Raw genomic sequence first — 16,487 nt, forward strand, 5'->3', positions numbered from 1 at the left:
TTGAATCAGGAATTATTTAAAGCATTTTCACCCTTGATGGAAATTTGTGACTGAATTTATGAAAGCAATCCCATAATTTTCTTTAAAAGCAGCAGGATGGCACCAGCATGTTCAGCCTTTGTCAAGGGCTGTCTGCAGTCTGCTATTGAGACAAATAATTTGGCAATTTGAATTTGCAGTGTAGTGTGCTATCAGTGAACCACTTTGGTGATGTTTCTTCCAAATCCAGATTTATTCATCACTCAGAATCATAATGGACTGGGCCCCCATTAACCAGTGCTGTCCCTGAGCACTTAGCTCTAATCTGCAGCAGGATCTGCCCAAGAAAACACTCCCTAGGGATCATCATGCATGACAGAGGACACCACACATGAGAAAACACATCCCCACAGGAAGGATGTACCTACCTGCAGATAGGGATTGCAGGCACCAGTTGCTTTGTCCAGGATGGAGGTACCAACAGAATCGATTCTGGGCCTGAGTTTCTCCTGTCCTCCTGCTCACAAGGCCCGTGGAAGTCAACAGTCTGAAAGACGTGACATGAAATGCTGTTTTTGTGGGAAGACATTGATGAAGGATCAGGGCTGGTTTTCCAAATTTTCGTGGGAACACCACAGGAAGGATCCGTAGGAAGGCTGCTCATAGCATCCATGGAAAGAGGAGCGCTGGCCAGTTGTGTGTAAGTGACTGAAGAGTTGTCTTCTCTCAAGGGGATGCGAGGAGAGGATTGTGGAGAGGGGGTCCGTGACTGCCGTGGAGAGGTGGAAGGCAGCTGAGTGCTGTAGAGCTCAGTGCAAGAGTACCTCCGTTTTGCACCTGGTGATGAAGACCTTGAGTTGGGACGGGGTGATGGTGAATGTCGTCCCAAGCAGGTTTCCTCCGTGATGCTTGTTCGTGGTGACATTATTGGAGAGGTTCTAGGAGAATAATGAGTATGGATGTTTTGAAACTGTGGACAAAGGTCATCACTAGGACCATTATTTGGTGAAACACATGGTGACGTGCAAGGAGATACATTTGTCTCTGAAATGAAACTTGCAGAGGAGCCGCTACTAGCTGGGCTCAGACACAGTGGTTCTCTGTAGGCCTCAAAGCCAGGGACAGGCAGGGTAACCCTTGGGCTAGTGGTGGCTGAGTTTGACTGATGTTCTACCAAAAGAACATCTGTGTCTCTGCTGCGGAAGGGACCCCCTGAATGAATCAGTTCATGATATGGAGTAATTTCAATCCTAGGGCTCGGAGCAGAGGCCCCTGCAGCGTTGGCAGGGTGTGTAGGTGTTGTCCCTATGCTACTATCTGGCTGTCCATATCTGCCCATGGGATCTGCAGAAAGGCTAGGAAAAGGCAGGGGGCATGGCTTGAGGCCACAGTCCAAGACATCATGAGCGTATGTAACTCCAGAGGGTGGGCTGTTGGTTTTATGTGGAGTCGGTTCTTCTGGAAAAAGAAGGGTCTCTTTAAGACTATAAATATTATTACAGAAGCTGAGCAATCATGGATTAAAAAAAAATGCATATTTATAAACTGGTTGTGATCTGGTATTAGCTTAATATTTGTTTAACTCTTTTTAACTGCAGTTAATGCTTGTGAAAAGTACTGGATTAGCAGCCAGGGAAGTTCAAGTGCTCAGAGCAGGTGCAGCACAGACAGAAGCACTGCAAACACCTCCACACTGCCTGAGCCTGACCTAGAGGGATCACCTGGAAGGGTCAGCAGTGTGTCTGCCTCTCTGCCCCTGTCAGTGCTGGCCCTCCTGCTCTTTCTGTCAAATACACCCCTTGGCAAACTGGGGCACTGTGACTTTGGTCAAATTTTGTTAACTAGGAGCTGGCCTGAGACCATCACATCACAAAATCACTTCCAAACAAGTCTCTGTAAAACCAAGAGGTTGAGGAACAGCTTTTGGTGAAGGGAGAAAAACCTTTCTTACACAGCCAAGCCCTTCAGGAAACCAACCAAAGCTGAGCTCAAACTATTAAATTAAAAAGCCAGTTCTGTGTGATGATTTGTTTGGCTCCGTATAGTGTCAGTAAGTTTGGGTGACAGGTTTCACATAAGACTGCACCAGATGATCAGAAAACACATTCACAATTATTTGTTAGAAAAGAGAGTTAGAAAGGATCCAGCCCCATGGTTACAGGCAATCACATTCCAATTCCAGCCTAACTGGCCAGAGAGGGATTATAAAACACAGAGTAACAGAGAAGTGCTCAGTGCAAGCCTCTCTCCTGGTGCAAAAAATCCTCAGTTTTCAGATTCTCATCTTGCAAACTATGCCCAAGTTGCAGAGCACAGAGATGCTTCCAGGCAACACAGAATTCCCACCAGCATCACTGAGCCCGGTTCTGATCTGATCCCAGAACCCCATCAGGTGTTTAATGCCAGTGGCATACAAGAGAATGGAGTCATGCCAGGTATCCCCAGGACAGACCACGTGTATCAGCTCCTGGAGCTTCCCCAGCCTGGGAGCTGAATAATATTCGTCATCACACAAAAGCATGCAAAGTACTATCAGGATTTTAATATGTTTTTAAAGCTCTCAGTGTATCCAGCAGGAAATAGCTGAAACAGCTCCACAGTTTGGGATTATGGGCACAGGTCAGTATGTGCCACAGGCAAAGAGGGTTTCATTTAAATATTTAAATAACTGTTCCAGCATTTTCTCTAACTCCTACATGACACAAGAAAATAATGTCGGGCATAATGCCAGGTAGGAGCTGACTGTGCTTTCTGCAATGGCTGCAAAAGTTTGTAATGAAACTTTTACAGGCAGAGAGATTTTTACTTAATTTCAGGGGGTTTCTGTTTGTTTTCAGGAACTGCTGAGCCTTCATGTTTAGCAGGAAACCCCAAGAGCCAAGTAAACAAACCAACACACAGAATGCCTGTGACAGGAGGGGAGATGCACAGGAGAGTCCAGCCTGCAGATTTCTTAAGGTTCCCTCTGGCTTTTAATCCCAGCACGCAGCTGTTTTGGGGATGGCAAAACAGCAACCGAATTCTGAGCTGAACATATTTTTAGCATCGTTGATTTCAGAGCTTTGGCACTCACAGGAATAGTGTGTCATCCCCATCACTCAGATCTGACACATAAAGCCCAGATATTGATGCTGAGATTCACTTTTAATAGAACTCATCACGCCTTCGGCATCAGCAGAGTAACACACCCCCCCCAGACATGCAAAACATCACTCCCACTGCTCTAGGCACAACCCCCACCCCCCCCCCCCCCCCCGATTCCAGCTGATGTAAGGGAGCAAAAACAGCACCAAACACAGTGAGGCTTGGTGCCAGGGCTTAGGGCAGGATGTGTGCAGTGACCAGCAATTGCAGAAAAATTCTCCAGGCTGAACAGCTTCACGTCAAGGAACGGGCAACCCTTTCACTTCCCCATTCAACACACCCACAGCTGAAGCTGCCCCCATCGAACACTTAAACTGCTTTATCTGTGCCAGAAACAGAGACAGCAGGTAAAGAACTAAAACTCCTCAGAGTATCATCAGCAAAGCCAGTGTAGGTAGATTCATGTTGAAGGATATGGGAAAAGCAAACATGTATTTCTATGTGCATGTGTAATTTTTAAAGTCTTCTGAATAACAAACATCACCACCCACAGTGTCTGCCCACTAAAAACTGGGCTTTAGATAACCTACATTTTCTTTGCTTGTCCCTGTAACATTGTGTTTAAAAGAGCACTTTCACCCTTGGCATTCACCCTCCCAGAGGATCCACGGTTCAGATATTAATCACAACGTTTACACACAACAGCAAGTCACAGCGTGCCCTTCCCTTCACGGGAAGAGCTCCACAGAGCTCCTTGGTCCTGCAACTGGGACAGCTCACCCAGGCCACAGCCCCTGGCCGAGCAGACACCCACAGCTTCTGGACAGCAACAATATTTACTTTCCCCCTGCATGGCAAATTCATCAATAAAGCAGGACCGTGGGCAAAGCTGCAGACAAAACCTCAGGGAACAGCTCCAGGCAGCGATGCCCAGGGGCTGCGGCTCAGGCAGGGGAGAGGCTGCCGGCCCTGACTCATCGGCACGGCTTCGTCAGGAGCCAGGCTTGGGGGGTTTGGGGAGGTCTCCTGAGCGAGTCCCAGCCCTGCAGAACTCCAGAGGTACAATGAAATCACTGTCCCGGCTGCTGCTGCCCACGCCGGTGGCGTCACGGTCTGTCACCATGGAGACGCCGGTGATGCTGCAGCTCTGACCTCACCGCGGAGGGAAAAGGGGCACAGGGGTGAAACGGCAACTGCTGCTCTCAGAAGTAAACGGCTCTTCCACCGAATCAGGAGAAATTCTGCTTATTGCTTCAGTAGGAGGGGGCTGGTTACTCTGCTCCTGGCCAAACTGGCTAAGGCAGGCTGGAGTTAGGAATCTGCTCCAGGAGAGGACAGACCAGAGCCAACACCCCAGCCTCCCCAGGCGAGGAGCACCACCAGGAGTTTGCTTTTGTAAACAGGGTCAAGCTCCTGCGTTTGAGAGGGGGCAGGCAGGGGGAAGATGCTCCCCAGAGGTGCAGGTTTTGCACCCAAGGCTGTGATGCCTTCAGCGGTTCATCCATTCCTACATATTGCATCCCAAAACACAGACCGAAATACTCCAGCAGAGCACTGTCCTCTTCACTGCTTTTCTGATGGACATCTCAGCAAACACCACAGCAGCCTCAGCACAGCTCCCCTGCATGGGCAGTTACAGCACTTCCCCATCTTCCTTCACTCAGGCATTCCCAGCCTGAGGTTTCACTGCTGAATCACCCTCTGATTCAGTATCAAAATATCCTTCTGGTTTGACAGTGGGTTAAAAGAAAGCAAGTTTCTCACCCAGACAGCACTGACACCTCCTCACATTCTCTTTCAGCTTTACTGTCAGCAAACAGCCTACCCTGTATCACTCCAGTCCCTTACCTAGAGCAGTCTGAGCCCCAAGCCCCCCAGGATCCCACCCAAACTGTCTCCAAGCTGTCAGCTCACTTTCCCCTTTTTTTTCCCTAGCATTTACCCAGTTGATAGTTCACAAGACCACCTCTCCCTCTCTCTCCCCACAACAGGGAATGGAAGCAGAGCTACTGTATTGCAAATAACCAACAAACCAGCTCCTCTAGACAGGTCCAGGAAGGGTGCAGGCAGCTCCCCCAACCCTCTGGAAGCTGGGCAGCCTGCCCAGGTGGGTACCCTCAGGACTGCCCTTAGAACCCAAGAGTGAAATCACAGGTGGAAAAGATCAAGGGATTTAAGTTTCAAAGGATTCAAGCCTTGATCTATAAAACTCTTTTTCACATACCTCTGAGAGGCAGAAAGGAAAACCCTGCTGGGTCCTGCCAGGATCCTGAGATCCCTCAAGCCCAGGACCACACCAGTGTGTGCATAGGCGGCTCTGTGAGGACCACCCTCCCCTGCTTTAAAACAAGGCACTTACTTCAAAGTCATCCAGTCAGCCAAATATGACCTTGCCAATTAGCATGAAATTAGGGAATAAAAGATCACCCAAGCAACTGCATACCATGCTGGGTTTATCCAAATCATCATCTAGGAAAAGCTAAAGTCAGACACGTGCAGGACAAGGGAGGGCAGGGGCTGAGGTTTGGTTTTGACCTCATATCCTCTTGCTGCAGTGCAGCTCCTGGGATTTAAATGGAGTTCCTTATTTGCATAAGTAAAAGAGCCAATTTTTTTCTTAATTAACTTGCTCATTGTCATTTGAAGGGACCAGTGCAGAGCTCTTTTGCATTTTTCAAAAGCCAGGTTGTCTGTTATTTACACAAACTGCTTGGAAGCTCCAAGTGAGAGCTGGTTTCCTGAGTGAAATCTGGAATTCTCTGCTAGATGTGCATATTTGTTTCTTTATGGCAGGGCTGAACACTGCCTCCTGTGTTCCTGAGCCAGGACCCAGCTGCAGGCACTTTCAGTTTTTTCCCTTTTAATAGCTTTGCATCTGGGAGAAAAAAAAATGAACAGGCAAATTATACAGGGCTTGACACCTACAAGACGTGGCAATGTCCCTGAGAGCCTGTCTACATACAAACAAGCATTTAGAGGAATATTAATATTTATGGATGCTCCCTGCTTCCCCTCTCTCTGTTATATATACACAGACCTTGTAGATTCATATCACCAGATGCAATGTAAGAGTCTGCTGAGCTACAGCAAGGGCTTGAGCCCACGAGAAAATACTCTTTCCCATCTGCATTCTCACCTGTTGTCTCAGGGCAGGATTTTGTCTGGAATCTTATTTAAGGATAAGTTTTAGTTGGATTTTCAAAACACCCCTCAGAGGATCAACTCCCAAAAAGGTTAACCTCAAAAATTAAAAATTATGTGACAGCCTTACCTGTCAGCAAATCATCACAGAGTGAACACCACAAAACTACATGAAGGGAGCTGCTGAAGCAGAGCAGCTTTTCAGTATTTTGTCTCTCATAGTGGCCAACAACAGGTATTAGGGAAGAATACACAAAGCAGTTATCAGAACTTACTCATCAGGGAGCCCTGTTTGTAAGAGCTCATTTTTAAATGCTCATTAACACTCTGTCAATCTTCTGCATGGAGAAACAAAGATATGCAGCACCTGCCATGCTTGAAATAAGCTAAAACTTGGGATATCACTAGCAACACCTGCACAGGTAACTGTCAAGGGAATGCATCTAACACTTTGTTTTAAAAGGAGACAGAAAACTTCCTCAATGGCCAAGTGAAATCCCAGCTTCAACTTAACAGCACAGGATACCTGCCCTGCCCACACTCCCCAAATCCTGTTCACCTGGGCACATGGAGTTCAGCAGGTGTTCCTCATTTGCAAATGCTGAGAAGATAATTGCTAATTAAAGTCTGGCAAGTAAGGGGAGAAGGCCTAGGGAAAAGGGCACTTTGTACAGCACTCCTGCTTTTGGAAACGGTTGGCTTAGAGAGGAATATTTAATATTAATAATATTGACTGTAGGACTTTTATTTACCCTTCTTTCCCCTGTTGCTTTTATAGCAGTTCCATGCTCCTGTTGTCTCAGGCACACTTAAGCACTACTGAACACCAGCCACTTTCAGCAACAATATTTCTGGCATTCCCATGGCAACAAGTTGTGATATAGATTCTACTTTTAAAACACAGGTTTGGGTGTGTAAAAAAAATTTCTATCAGAAATAAACTTTCTTCCCAGTCCATTCCTAGAGCCTCAAATTTCCTGTCTCCCCCCTTTATTTTTTTTTTTTTTAATTTAAAAAACCCTTTTAGCATGCTCACAGCGATTTTTTATTAGAGGACTTGTCGTGAGCAGTGGGTGGAGCAGCTCAGGCCGTGAGGACACCAGAGCCTCTTTCAAACCAGCTCTGAATGTAGGAACCAGACTGAAGTGCTGGGATCCACAGACACTCCTATGGTTTTGGTTCCACTTTGAATCCTCCTTCTGAAAAGGCCTTGTTTTCTCAACTGCAGTTCAGACGAGGCCAGAATCGCACATGAACAATGAGCATCATTTACCACCGGCATGTGGATAAAGTCCTTCCTCAAAATGTGAACATTTTCTGTTCTCATGTAAACATGCTTTAATCTTTTCTACATTAAAGGTCACGGATGTATACTGGATTGCTTACAGACTCTAGCTGGTGCCTTTTCAAAGCCAGGGAGAATGTTCTCCAGATTACAATGCTGGTATATATGGTTGTGATCTTTTTTTTTTTTTTATGCTAATGATTTCCATCTTTGGAACAAACAAAATTACTACTAATTATGGTTTCCAGTAATTCAAATGTGGAGAAAGCAGGCTCAAGAAGGAAGTTACTTCTACAACAAGCATATACTGCTCTGCATTTATGTGGTTTGAAGATTAAACTTTCTACACTCCGCCTACGTACTATTATATTCTGTAGAACTTCCCACTTAAGGCTTCACAGCAGTACTGCTTACTATATAGATGTGAACAAATCAGCATCTGAAGCTTTCACTGAGATTTAATGTATTTTCATTAAAATCACTGACCATCGTGGATATATTTTAGCACAATTTGATCTACTTGAAAGAAAATTCAGCTTTGTGCATCTGATGACATTAACCAGCCTGAGCTTTGATGCTGGTGCACATCTGTATATTTAAACAAGGACACAAAGAATAAAACTCACTAATAACTCTGTTTCACTAATGTTACCATGATTCAGGCCTCAAAGGTCTCATCCTGCACCATCCTCCAGGAACACAACATCTCTCTTCAGATGCCCTAGAGAAATGCCACCTGTCGACCATGCAGAACCCAAACGAATGTATCTTAGAAACAATATCCCAGCAATTCATTCCTCTGGGTCCTCTTTCTTTCAGCTTTTTCTGGTTTACACATATCTGTATTTTATGGGTAAGGAAGTATCACTTTTTACTATCATCAACAGATAGAATTATCATTTAATAAGTCAGGGAGCACTTGACACGGTGCTTTTAGTATCACAGCATAAGCTCAGAGAAGTAGAAGAGTCTGCAGATCTTTTTTTTCTTAGTTTTAACTTAAGCTTATAGTGTTTGGACCCAAACTGGAAACCAGATCTACCCAGCTCCCTGCAATCCAAGCAGGAGGCTCAAACTCGTGGCAGGTAATTAACTCCTCGGGACTCTAAGCCCCAATGCCTGAGCGGCCTTTTTGAGTTTCCAGAACACGCTCTAACACGATGACGATGATGATCACAAGGCGACCAACTGAGCCGAGCTCCTTTGCCTCGCCTTTGGCAGCTGCGCTCATTCCCGGGTGCAAAACTTTGGGACCAACAGGAGCTCCCACAGCCGCTTTCAGACAGTGCAGCACGGGATGGGGACCAAGCAGTGACCGTCCGCAAGCACCTGCCGGGCACAGCAGCCCCGCCAAACACGAACCGCCCGGCCCCGACCTGCGCCGAGCCCGCCGAGCAGCGCATCGCCGGCACCCACTGCCCGGCCCCGGGCAGGGCAGGTCAGGGCAGGGCAGAGCCCGGCGGTGCCCCCCGAGGAGCTGCCGAGGGCGCAGCAGCGCCCGGCCCGGCCCCGCCGCCCCGTCGGGGCGCGGCCGCGGCTCCTCCTCGGCTGCTCCTCACCAACCTTCGATCGGCTTCAGGTAGTCGTAGTCGAAGAGGATGGAGAAGTCAAACTCCTCCTGCGGGCTGCCCGGCCGGGCCGTGCCGGGGCCGGGCCCGGGGTCCCCGTCCTGCGGGCCGGGCTCGGGGGCCGGGGCGCTCATGGCGGCAGCGCCCGCGGGCAGCGGCGGAGCGGAGCTGAGCCCGTCCGGTGTCGAGGGCACCCCGAGTGCAGCCGCCGCGACCCCCGGCGGTGTCCTTCCAAGTGCGAGTGCGGAGGAGTCGGAGGGCAGGAAATAAAAGAGGAATAAAGCTGGTAAAACAACAAAAAAAAAAGCAAAAAAGCTGTGCTGGCGGAGGGCGCGGCGGGCACGGGTGCCCCCGACGGCGGGTGCGGGCGGCGAGCCCGGCAGCGGCACACGAGGGGCCGAGCGGTGGCAGCTTCCTGCTCCGGGCAGCCACCTGCCGCCGGGGCCGCCCCCGGGAGGAGGAGCCGGGACCGGCCCGGGCAGCACCGCACCGGCCCCGCCGCACCGGCAGCACCGCACCGGCAGCGCGGCCCGCGGGGTCGTGGTGGGAGCGAGGAGGAGAGGGTCTGAGGTCAGGGGAGGTGGCACGGACATGGAAGAAGCAGGGCTGAGAGGGAAATAACAGGCCTACCCAAGCACGGGAGCCCCAGAAATTACCCCCTGTTAGGTGGGCATCTCTGCCCTGCTACCCCATGTGGGGCATTACTTGCTGTATCGCACGTGGCCACCTCCTCCTCAGCAGTCAAGCCCCTTTCTGTTGAGGTTTTCAGGGTCTCCAGCAGCTCCAGGCAGTCCAGGTGCTGCCCTTGCCTTCTCCGGGCTTCATTCGTGACACACCATGTGCTCCTGCCTCCCATTGCAGGCTGCAACCAGGGCAGCAGCAGGCAGGTTTCTGCAGTCACAGGCCTTAACTGGAGCACCCTTAGAGACATCAAGTCCATCATGCACAAAGCCTCTGTTCTCCTCCTGCCTTGCTCACAAACAGCATTTCAGAGAATGGGCTCTCTCCATGTTCCCTGCTGACCACACTGCTGGTGCTGCCAGCTTGCCCAGGTCCCCTCAGCCACCTCCACCACATTGACTCTATTCATCAGCATCTTCCCCTGGCCCTGCACGGGGTGCTGGTCGCTGCCTCCAGGCAGCCTCCTCCCCCTCTGATGGCTGCTACAACCACCAGTGACTTCACTCGTGGGTAACTGGAGACCCTAAATTTGTGTGTTCAGAGGATCTGTGGTCAGAAGGCTGTTCCCTTGCACATACCTGTTTGTATGGTGCCCTTTATTAGCGTGCAGATGGCTGTCATCAGGTTTGCGAGTTTGAAAAATGCTCTTAGTCTGTAGACAGGGCAGGGAGGCAAAGGCAGGGGGACCAAGATCATTAAAAAAAGTATTTTGGTGTTTACTTCAGCTTGTTTTTATTTGCTAAGCCTGTCAGCACGGCAGCATTAACTACATGACAAATCTGACCCCACATTACTTGTCTAAGTTCACAGAAAGTCTGTTTTAGAGCACACATGAAACAGCATCTCTACATTTGGGCTTATACCCTGTCACCTTTCTCATTAATGTGTCCAGCCAATTAATGACAAATTACCTTCTCGTTACACTCTTTTGCTCTATGCTTTGCAAGTCCAGAGGGCAAGAACTCAGGCTTTTCCTAGAGTTTGAAATCAGTTTCTACACTGAGCTTCAGAAGAAGCCCAGTACTGGCCAGTCACCCAAGGGAGTTACTGGGAGGTATCAGAGGCACCTGTGGGTGAGGAGAAACACCACATAGGGCTGGAGCTGAAAGGGGAGTCAGGGGGTAGCAACACCTGCTGTGGGGCTGCAGGAGGGCAGACAGGCAGCAGTCACACTGGAATCAGGCCTTGTGGCAATAATTTTTTACTAGAAAGTGCCAAGGGATAGAGGAACCTGACTGTCAGAAAGGGCAAGTGATCCTGCAGGTGGGATGTGCCAGGGTTTTTACTGAGGCATTTACAGAAGGAGATGGTGAGCTGGAAATACGGGGAACCCTGCTGGTATATTCATAGAATCAATTCCATACATTCACTCCATACATTTCCCACTGATGTGCAATTTAAATGGAGAGGGGAAAGCCATTGTTCCAAATTCACAGCACTAGATTAGTAAGTGATGTCAGAGCTGTCAATGCCAAGCTTTAACGCAGTGGAGACTGAAAGGATAACATTTTTTCTCATTAATGCATAATATACATAGTAACACAATGGCTTCCTTGGATCTAACTGCTTGAACTTTCTCCTGCACACAGTGCCAAAGCCACCCGGGATGGAGCTTTGCTGGGTGCCAGTGGCCAGCACACAGCCCTGCAGGGTGTGCATGTGTGTGTGTGAGCAGTGTGGAAGGACCAAAGGCTCTGTCCAGCCCTTGTGCCACATGATGCTGCTTCCTGACTCCTGCTCCTTGCTCCGTGCTGGAGCAAGGGACTGCTGGAGCCTGTTTTGGAAAGGATCCAGTGCTCGCTCTGTGGTTGAGCTGGAGACCACAGCTCAAGGCTACCTCATCTGCCGCAGCGATTCCCAGCCTACACGAGGCGCTGGCTCTGCAGCTCCGGAGTGTCTCCCTCGGACAGAGCCGGGGCTCTGCTGCCGCCGGGACAGACGGGGGAGCCGGAGCAGCCGGTCATTAGCGGTCTTGGGACTGACATCCACAAATGAGGCCACCCCAGAAAGCTGCACATTGGGTTGAGCTCTTACCCTCAGGAACGTGAGGCTCCTCGGGGAACTCGTGCTGCTCTGTCTGAGGGCTTGATTTGTTCTGAATTGTTTAAGTATATATTAAATTGGACTATTTATATCTGTTGTACAATGATCCTTACCGTGTGCTGAGTGCTGGCCTTTTATCATTGGCCCTTCTGTTTAAAATTCATTAGGCAAACCAAATATACTTGCTGATCTTGGCTGAGCATTAAAGAGAGCTGTCACCCTTGCAGCTAACAGCACACGGAGCACAATTGGAGAGCACCAATTGTATCAACCACAAAAAGAAACGATATGAACAATAACATTGGGCTTTTAAAGTGACATGTGGGTGACTGGCAGGAAACAACCCCATGGGGAAACAACCCCAACTCCTGCTCAGTCTTTATCCTATCCTTTATTTCCAAGCTTGCCTGCAATCCATTAAGCATGTCAAGTTTCAAACTTATCCCCAACTACTCCTAGAATTAGTAATACTCCACAAATGGAAAATGTACCTTTTGCTTTCCAAAATGACCATGTCATGCGAACTAGTTTCGCTGCTAATACACGTAATCATAAATTCTGACACTGGCGAGGAATTAGGGCGACAAGACAGCAATGAGAAAAGTGTTAGAGAAGTGTAGGAATTAGCTCAGCTTATAGGATTCAACTTTTTTTGCCCAGCAGACAACTTGACAGATGTTAAGGAGCAAGAGCGACCAGGCATCGATTGACTGGATTCCCCCCACTCCCTCCTGCAGCTCTCAGGGCACGTAAGGACACTGGGCCCATAGGATCACTGTGGCATAACCTGTAGGAATAACAGTTTCCACATGCTCTGAGTGCCCAGAGACTGTGAGTTCTGATGCTGTACGCTGTGGGCTGTGTTTGAATCCATCAGTGCATTATTTCAAGGAGAAATGGTACAAATCCACGAAATACAGATCTGGCCTAAATATTAGAGGTGCATGAAGCAGCTGCAGAATTCAGTTCAAGGGAGAGGTGTAATTTCTGGAACCCTCTAAAGGCTGAGTGTAGTTTAGTTTAGACCAAAATCAGGCTCTCAAGCCCGTAATGAGAATAAAACATTGTAAATGGTTTTAGCTGTTAATAACTACATAAGTGACAAATACTACCCACGGTCTGTCATTAATAATTAACAATGAAAAAAAGGCAGGGAAGCTACTAGACTTAAATGGACTGTGGGCTCTTCAGCTCAATACACACACTCAGAAAAATCATCTGGCCGCTCCAAATCAAGGGAAAAACCCAAACAACGTGACCAACACTTCCCAGTGCTTGTTTTCCATTAGGGCTGGAGTGGAAGGCTGGAATACAGTGTCCAAAGACAGGAAATACTAGTTGGTTTCCCTAAATCTCAATCTTTCTCATATCAGAAACACTTTCTTTCTACAAGGACCCTCCACGTGTTTCTCCTGTTACTGCTATCAGAAGGCCAACATGGCCCCAACTGTTGGCCCCTGGTCACAGCTCCACTTGGGCTCACAGCACCCATTGGAGATCTGGGAGTCAGCATTAACTCCTGGGTTTTATTCTGTAAAGCTTTGTCATGAGCCAAAAAGGTGTTTCAAGAACTGAAGCAAAGTCTGTCCTTGGCAGCATTAACAAAAATTGCAGCCACGTATACTTGCAGCAGGCTCCACACAGAGCAGAACTGGAAATACATTGTGCTGCCATTTCAGGGAACTGGAGAATGGAAGGAGTCCTTTTCCACATAGTTGGATCACTGCTTGCCTTTGGCAGGGCTATGCCTCAATAAACTTTAAAAGTATGTGAATACTGGACTGCCCAGGTTCTAGGGGACAGGGAATCCAAAAACAAAGCTAAGAAAGAGTAGTTTCTAGTGTAATACAAACTGTGACTTAAAAAGTACTTAACATATTTCTCAGGGTTTAAATGTACTGCAAATGTCATTTATCATTTATTACTTTCATTTAATTTTATTATTATTCCCTGTACCAATAACTTCACTACAGCAAGGGATCAGAGGATGCCCCAAGCTGAAAAAAGTTTTATATGATCTTCTCAGAGATATGGTGACTGTGCTAGTTATTATGTGGCCCCACACAAGATGTAATTTAAACTGAATCTGTAATACTGGTATACTTTCATTTTAAACCTTTTAACAACAAAAGAGGTAAAGTGGATTAAGAATTCTGCTTGTCTATTTAGCAGCTAAAACCCAAAGAAAATATGAGTCAATGCTGTCTCAAAAATCTAAGTGTTCTAATGGTGTATGTGGCAGGCATTAGAAATTTAACAGGCAACTAAAACTTGCACGTGGACTGAATCCAAGCTCTTTAAAATGAGCTCAGACTGTGAGTGACTAGTTGCTTGGTCTGGAGTATGGGGAGTGCTGTTAGAGAAAGAAAAGGAGGGAGAGAGAAAGGAGAAATATCTGGTAGTTCCTCTGAGAGGCACACATTCACACACACTGCTATTCAGTTTTGGGGTGAGGTTGAGTCAGAGATATTACCCCCCAATTTCAGGCTTAAAGTGGTTTGGCAATAAAGGACAATGGAAAAATTGCTCATATCTCCATGTTCCCATTAAGTTCTGAAGTCTGCTGTGCAAACCAAAGGAATGCACATATCATAGTTTAAAAAAAATAGATTAAGCCAGTAGTGGAAAAGAAGTTCTAGGATATTATTATCCTTGGCTATTTTTAAAAAAAAAGAATGATGAAACATTTCACTTAGAATATCTACTGAAATGTTATAAAAGAGCGCTCCAGTTATGTCAGTGTCCCATCTGTGAATATGATTCCTACTCTGTATGAGAGACTCTGAAATCATTTGCTGACTGTAGCTGGTGTAACTGTGTCCCACAGGACAGGCTGACTGATAGAAAGGGGCTGCTTCAAGGAACAGAGCATTCACAGATGTGAGACCACAAGATGACACAGGGACTCGTGGTCACCTGGTCAAAATCCCTGCTACAGCTGACCCTTGCAGAAGCACAGCTTGGGGAGCAAAACTACTGAAGCAGCTTTTTGCTGGCAGGGTTTTAGGCTATGGAGAGCCTTCATTCCTCAGTCCGAGCCTGCTCTAATCATAAAAGGGGATGAGGGCTTAAAATTATTAACACATCATCATTTACACACCCTGTATTAATAAGACTCTTACACTTTGTTGTGGGTGCAGAAATCCTCCCAAAGCCTGAGACCGATCCCAAAAATGTCATGTGCTATTAACCCCTTGCAGTTTCACGCTGCTTTTCCTTCATGGAAATGTTGGGAGCAGCCTGGTGACACGAAGGCAAGTCAGTGACAGGGTCTGCTCCAATCACCCCTGCACCACTTACAGAAGCATTTTGCATAAAAGGGAAAAATACCTTCTGGGACCCAGGAGCATCTCTAGCCTCTGTGGTGCAACTGACTGCACTGCTCAGCTGGCTACTGTGATCTCAAATATTTGACCTGGAAATAAAAGTAATAAATCAGTGCTTTTCACTTTGTGCTGTGACTGCAGCGCTCTGGGGAACAGATAGCTGCACAGCACTGGAAGGAGTTGTGGTGCTGTCGCTGGAGAGCTGCCCTGTGCTTTGATCCACTCCTATCCTGTGGCAGGTGAAAGCAGGATCACTGAGAAGAGCAAGAAGTCTCCTCATTCCCTTTGCTGCTCTCTGCAGCAAAATAACTTCCACAGGGTGTTGTGAGAGTGACTAAGAACAGATGGAGCACTCAGGAGAGAGGGAGTTTTGTCTGGAGAAAGCAGAGGAGACACGAGGCAGGGCAATGGCCTGATCCTAAGGCGGTATAAAGCCACTGAGAGTCTTTCCATTGGCTTGTCCGAGAATTGGAGCTCTCGGATGATCCCCTTTGGGTGTAGGTGTTAACGACTGTGTTTTGGCAGGTGCCCGGGGAGCTCGCTACGGCAGGAGAAAACAAACAGCCGCTACTAAGGGCCCTTCAAAGGCAGCCCTGCGGTACTCGGCTCGTCCCCCGGATCCCGCACACCCTCCGCCGGCCCCGGGCGGCTCTGACTCAGCGGCCGAGCGGCGGTGCCAGCGCGGGCGGGGGAATCGAGGATGGAGCGGGTGGATGGAAGAGCGCTTCCCTACTCCACCTCCTGCCCCTTCTCCCCGGTCCGGCAGCCCAGTCAAAACCCAACTCACCTGCGCCTGCCGCCCGGCCGGCAGGCTCAGCGCACCCCGAGCGCTCCGGGGGAGCGGCCGGGCCGCCCGGGCGGGGGCTGCGGGGCCCGGCGGGGGCAGCCGGGCTCGCTGGTCCACGGGTGCGATACAGGAGCCGGGCTGCGGGCGGCGAGGGCTTTCCTCGCGCCGAGCATCCTCCGCACGGATCGCCCGCTGGTGGCCACGCCGACCCCGAGAGCCCCCTCCCCAACACTGCCCGCAGAGGTGCCCCCTGCCCCGCTCCGTGCGAGCCTGCAGCCCCCTCCGCCTTCCCTCGCGTGGCCCTCCCCACGGGGCCCGCGGAGGATGCCGGAGGAGCCCCAGCTGCCCCGTCCCCGAGCTGGCAGCGGGGAGACCGGCGCTGCGGAGGGGGGTCGTGGCTCGGGTCGGGGCGGCCGCGCGGGGGGCGCGCACGGGGCTGACAGCGGGACAGGCTCCTCCTCTCGCCGCGCTTAACTCTTGCCTCCACCGGCCCCGCACAGCGCGGCCGGAGCCCCCCGAGCCCCCCGCCCCGCCGCTCGGCTCTTTCGCGCCCGCCCCGCGGGGGCACCGACCCGGCGGGACCCGCGGGCACC

General features: G+C 49.3%; 1 protein-coding gene across 2 annotated transcripts in view; it reads right to left on the reverse strand.

Annotated features, from left to right (window-relative positions):
• NFATC2 (nuclear factor of activated T cells 2) overlaps positions 1–16,487 on the reverse strand; it is an 85,084-nt gene that overhangs the window by 67,798 nt on the left and 799 nt on the right. The window contains exon 2 of one of the 2 annotated variants that reach the window (XM_027646185.1): positions 408–917. In XM_027646185.1, coding sequence (XP_027501986.1) covers positions 408–904 — 497 coding nt within the window. In that variant the 5' untranslated portion in view covers positions 905–917. Of the gene's footprint in view, positions 1–407; positions 1,438–16,487 lie in introns of both variants that reach the window. The other variant, XM_027646187.1, reaches the window with a different exon arrangement.

Source organism: Corapipo altera, unplaced genomic scaffold, assembly GCF_003945725.1.
Source record: "Corapipo altera isolate COAL_440 unplaced genomic scaffold, ASM394572v1 64, whole genome shotgun sequence".
NCBI lineage: Eukaryota > Metazoa > Chordata > Aves > Passeriformes > Pipridae > Corapipo > Corapipo altera.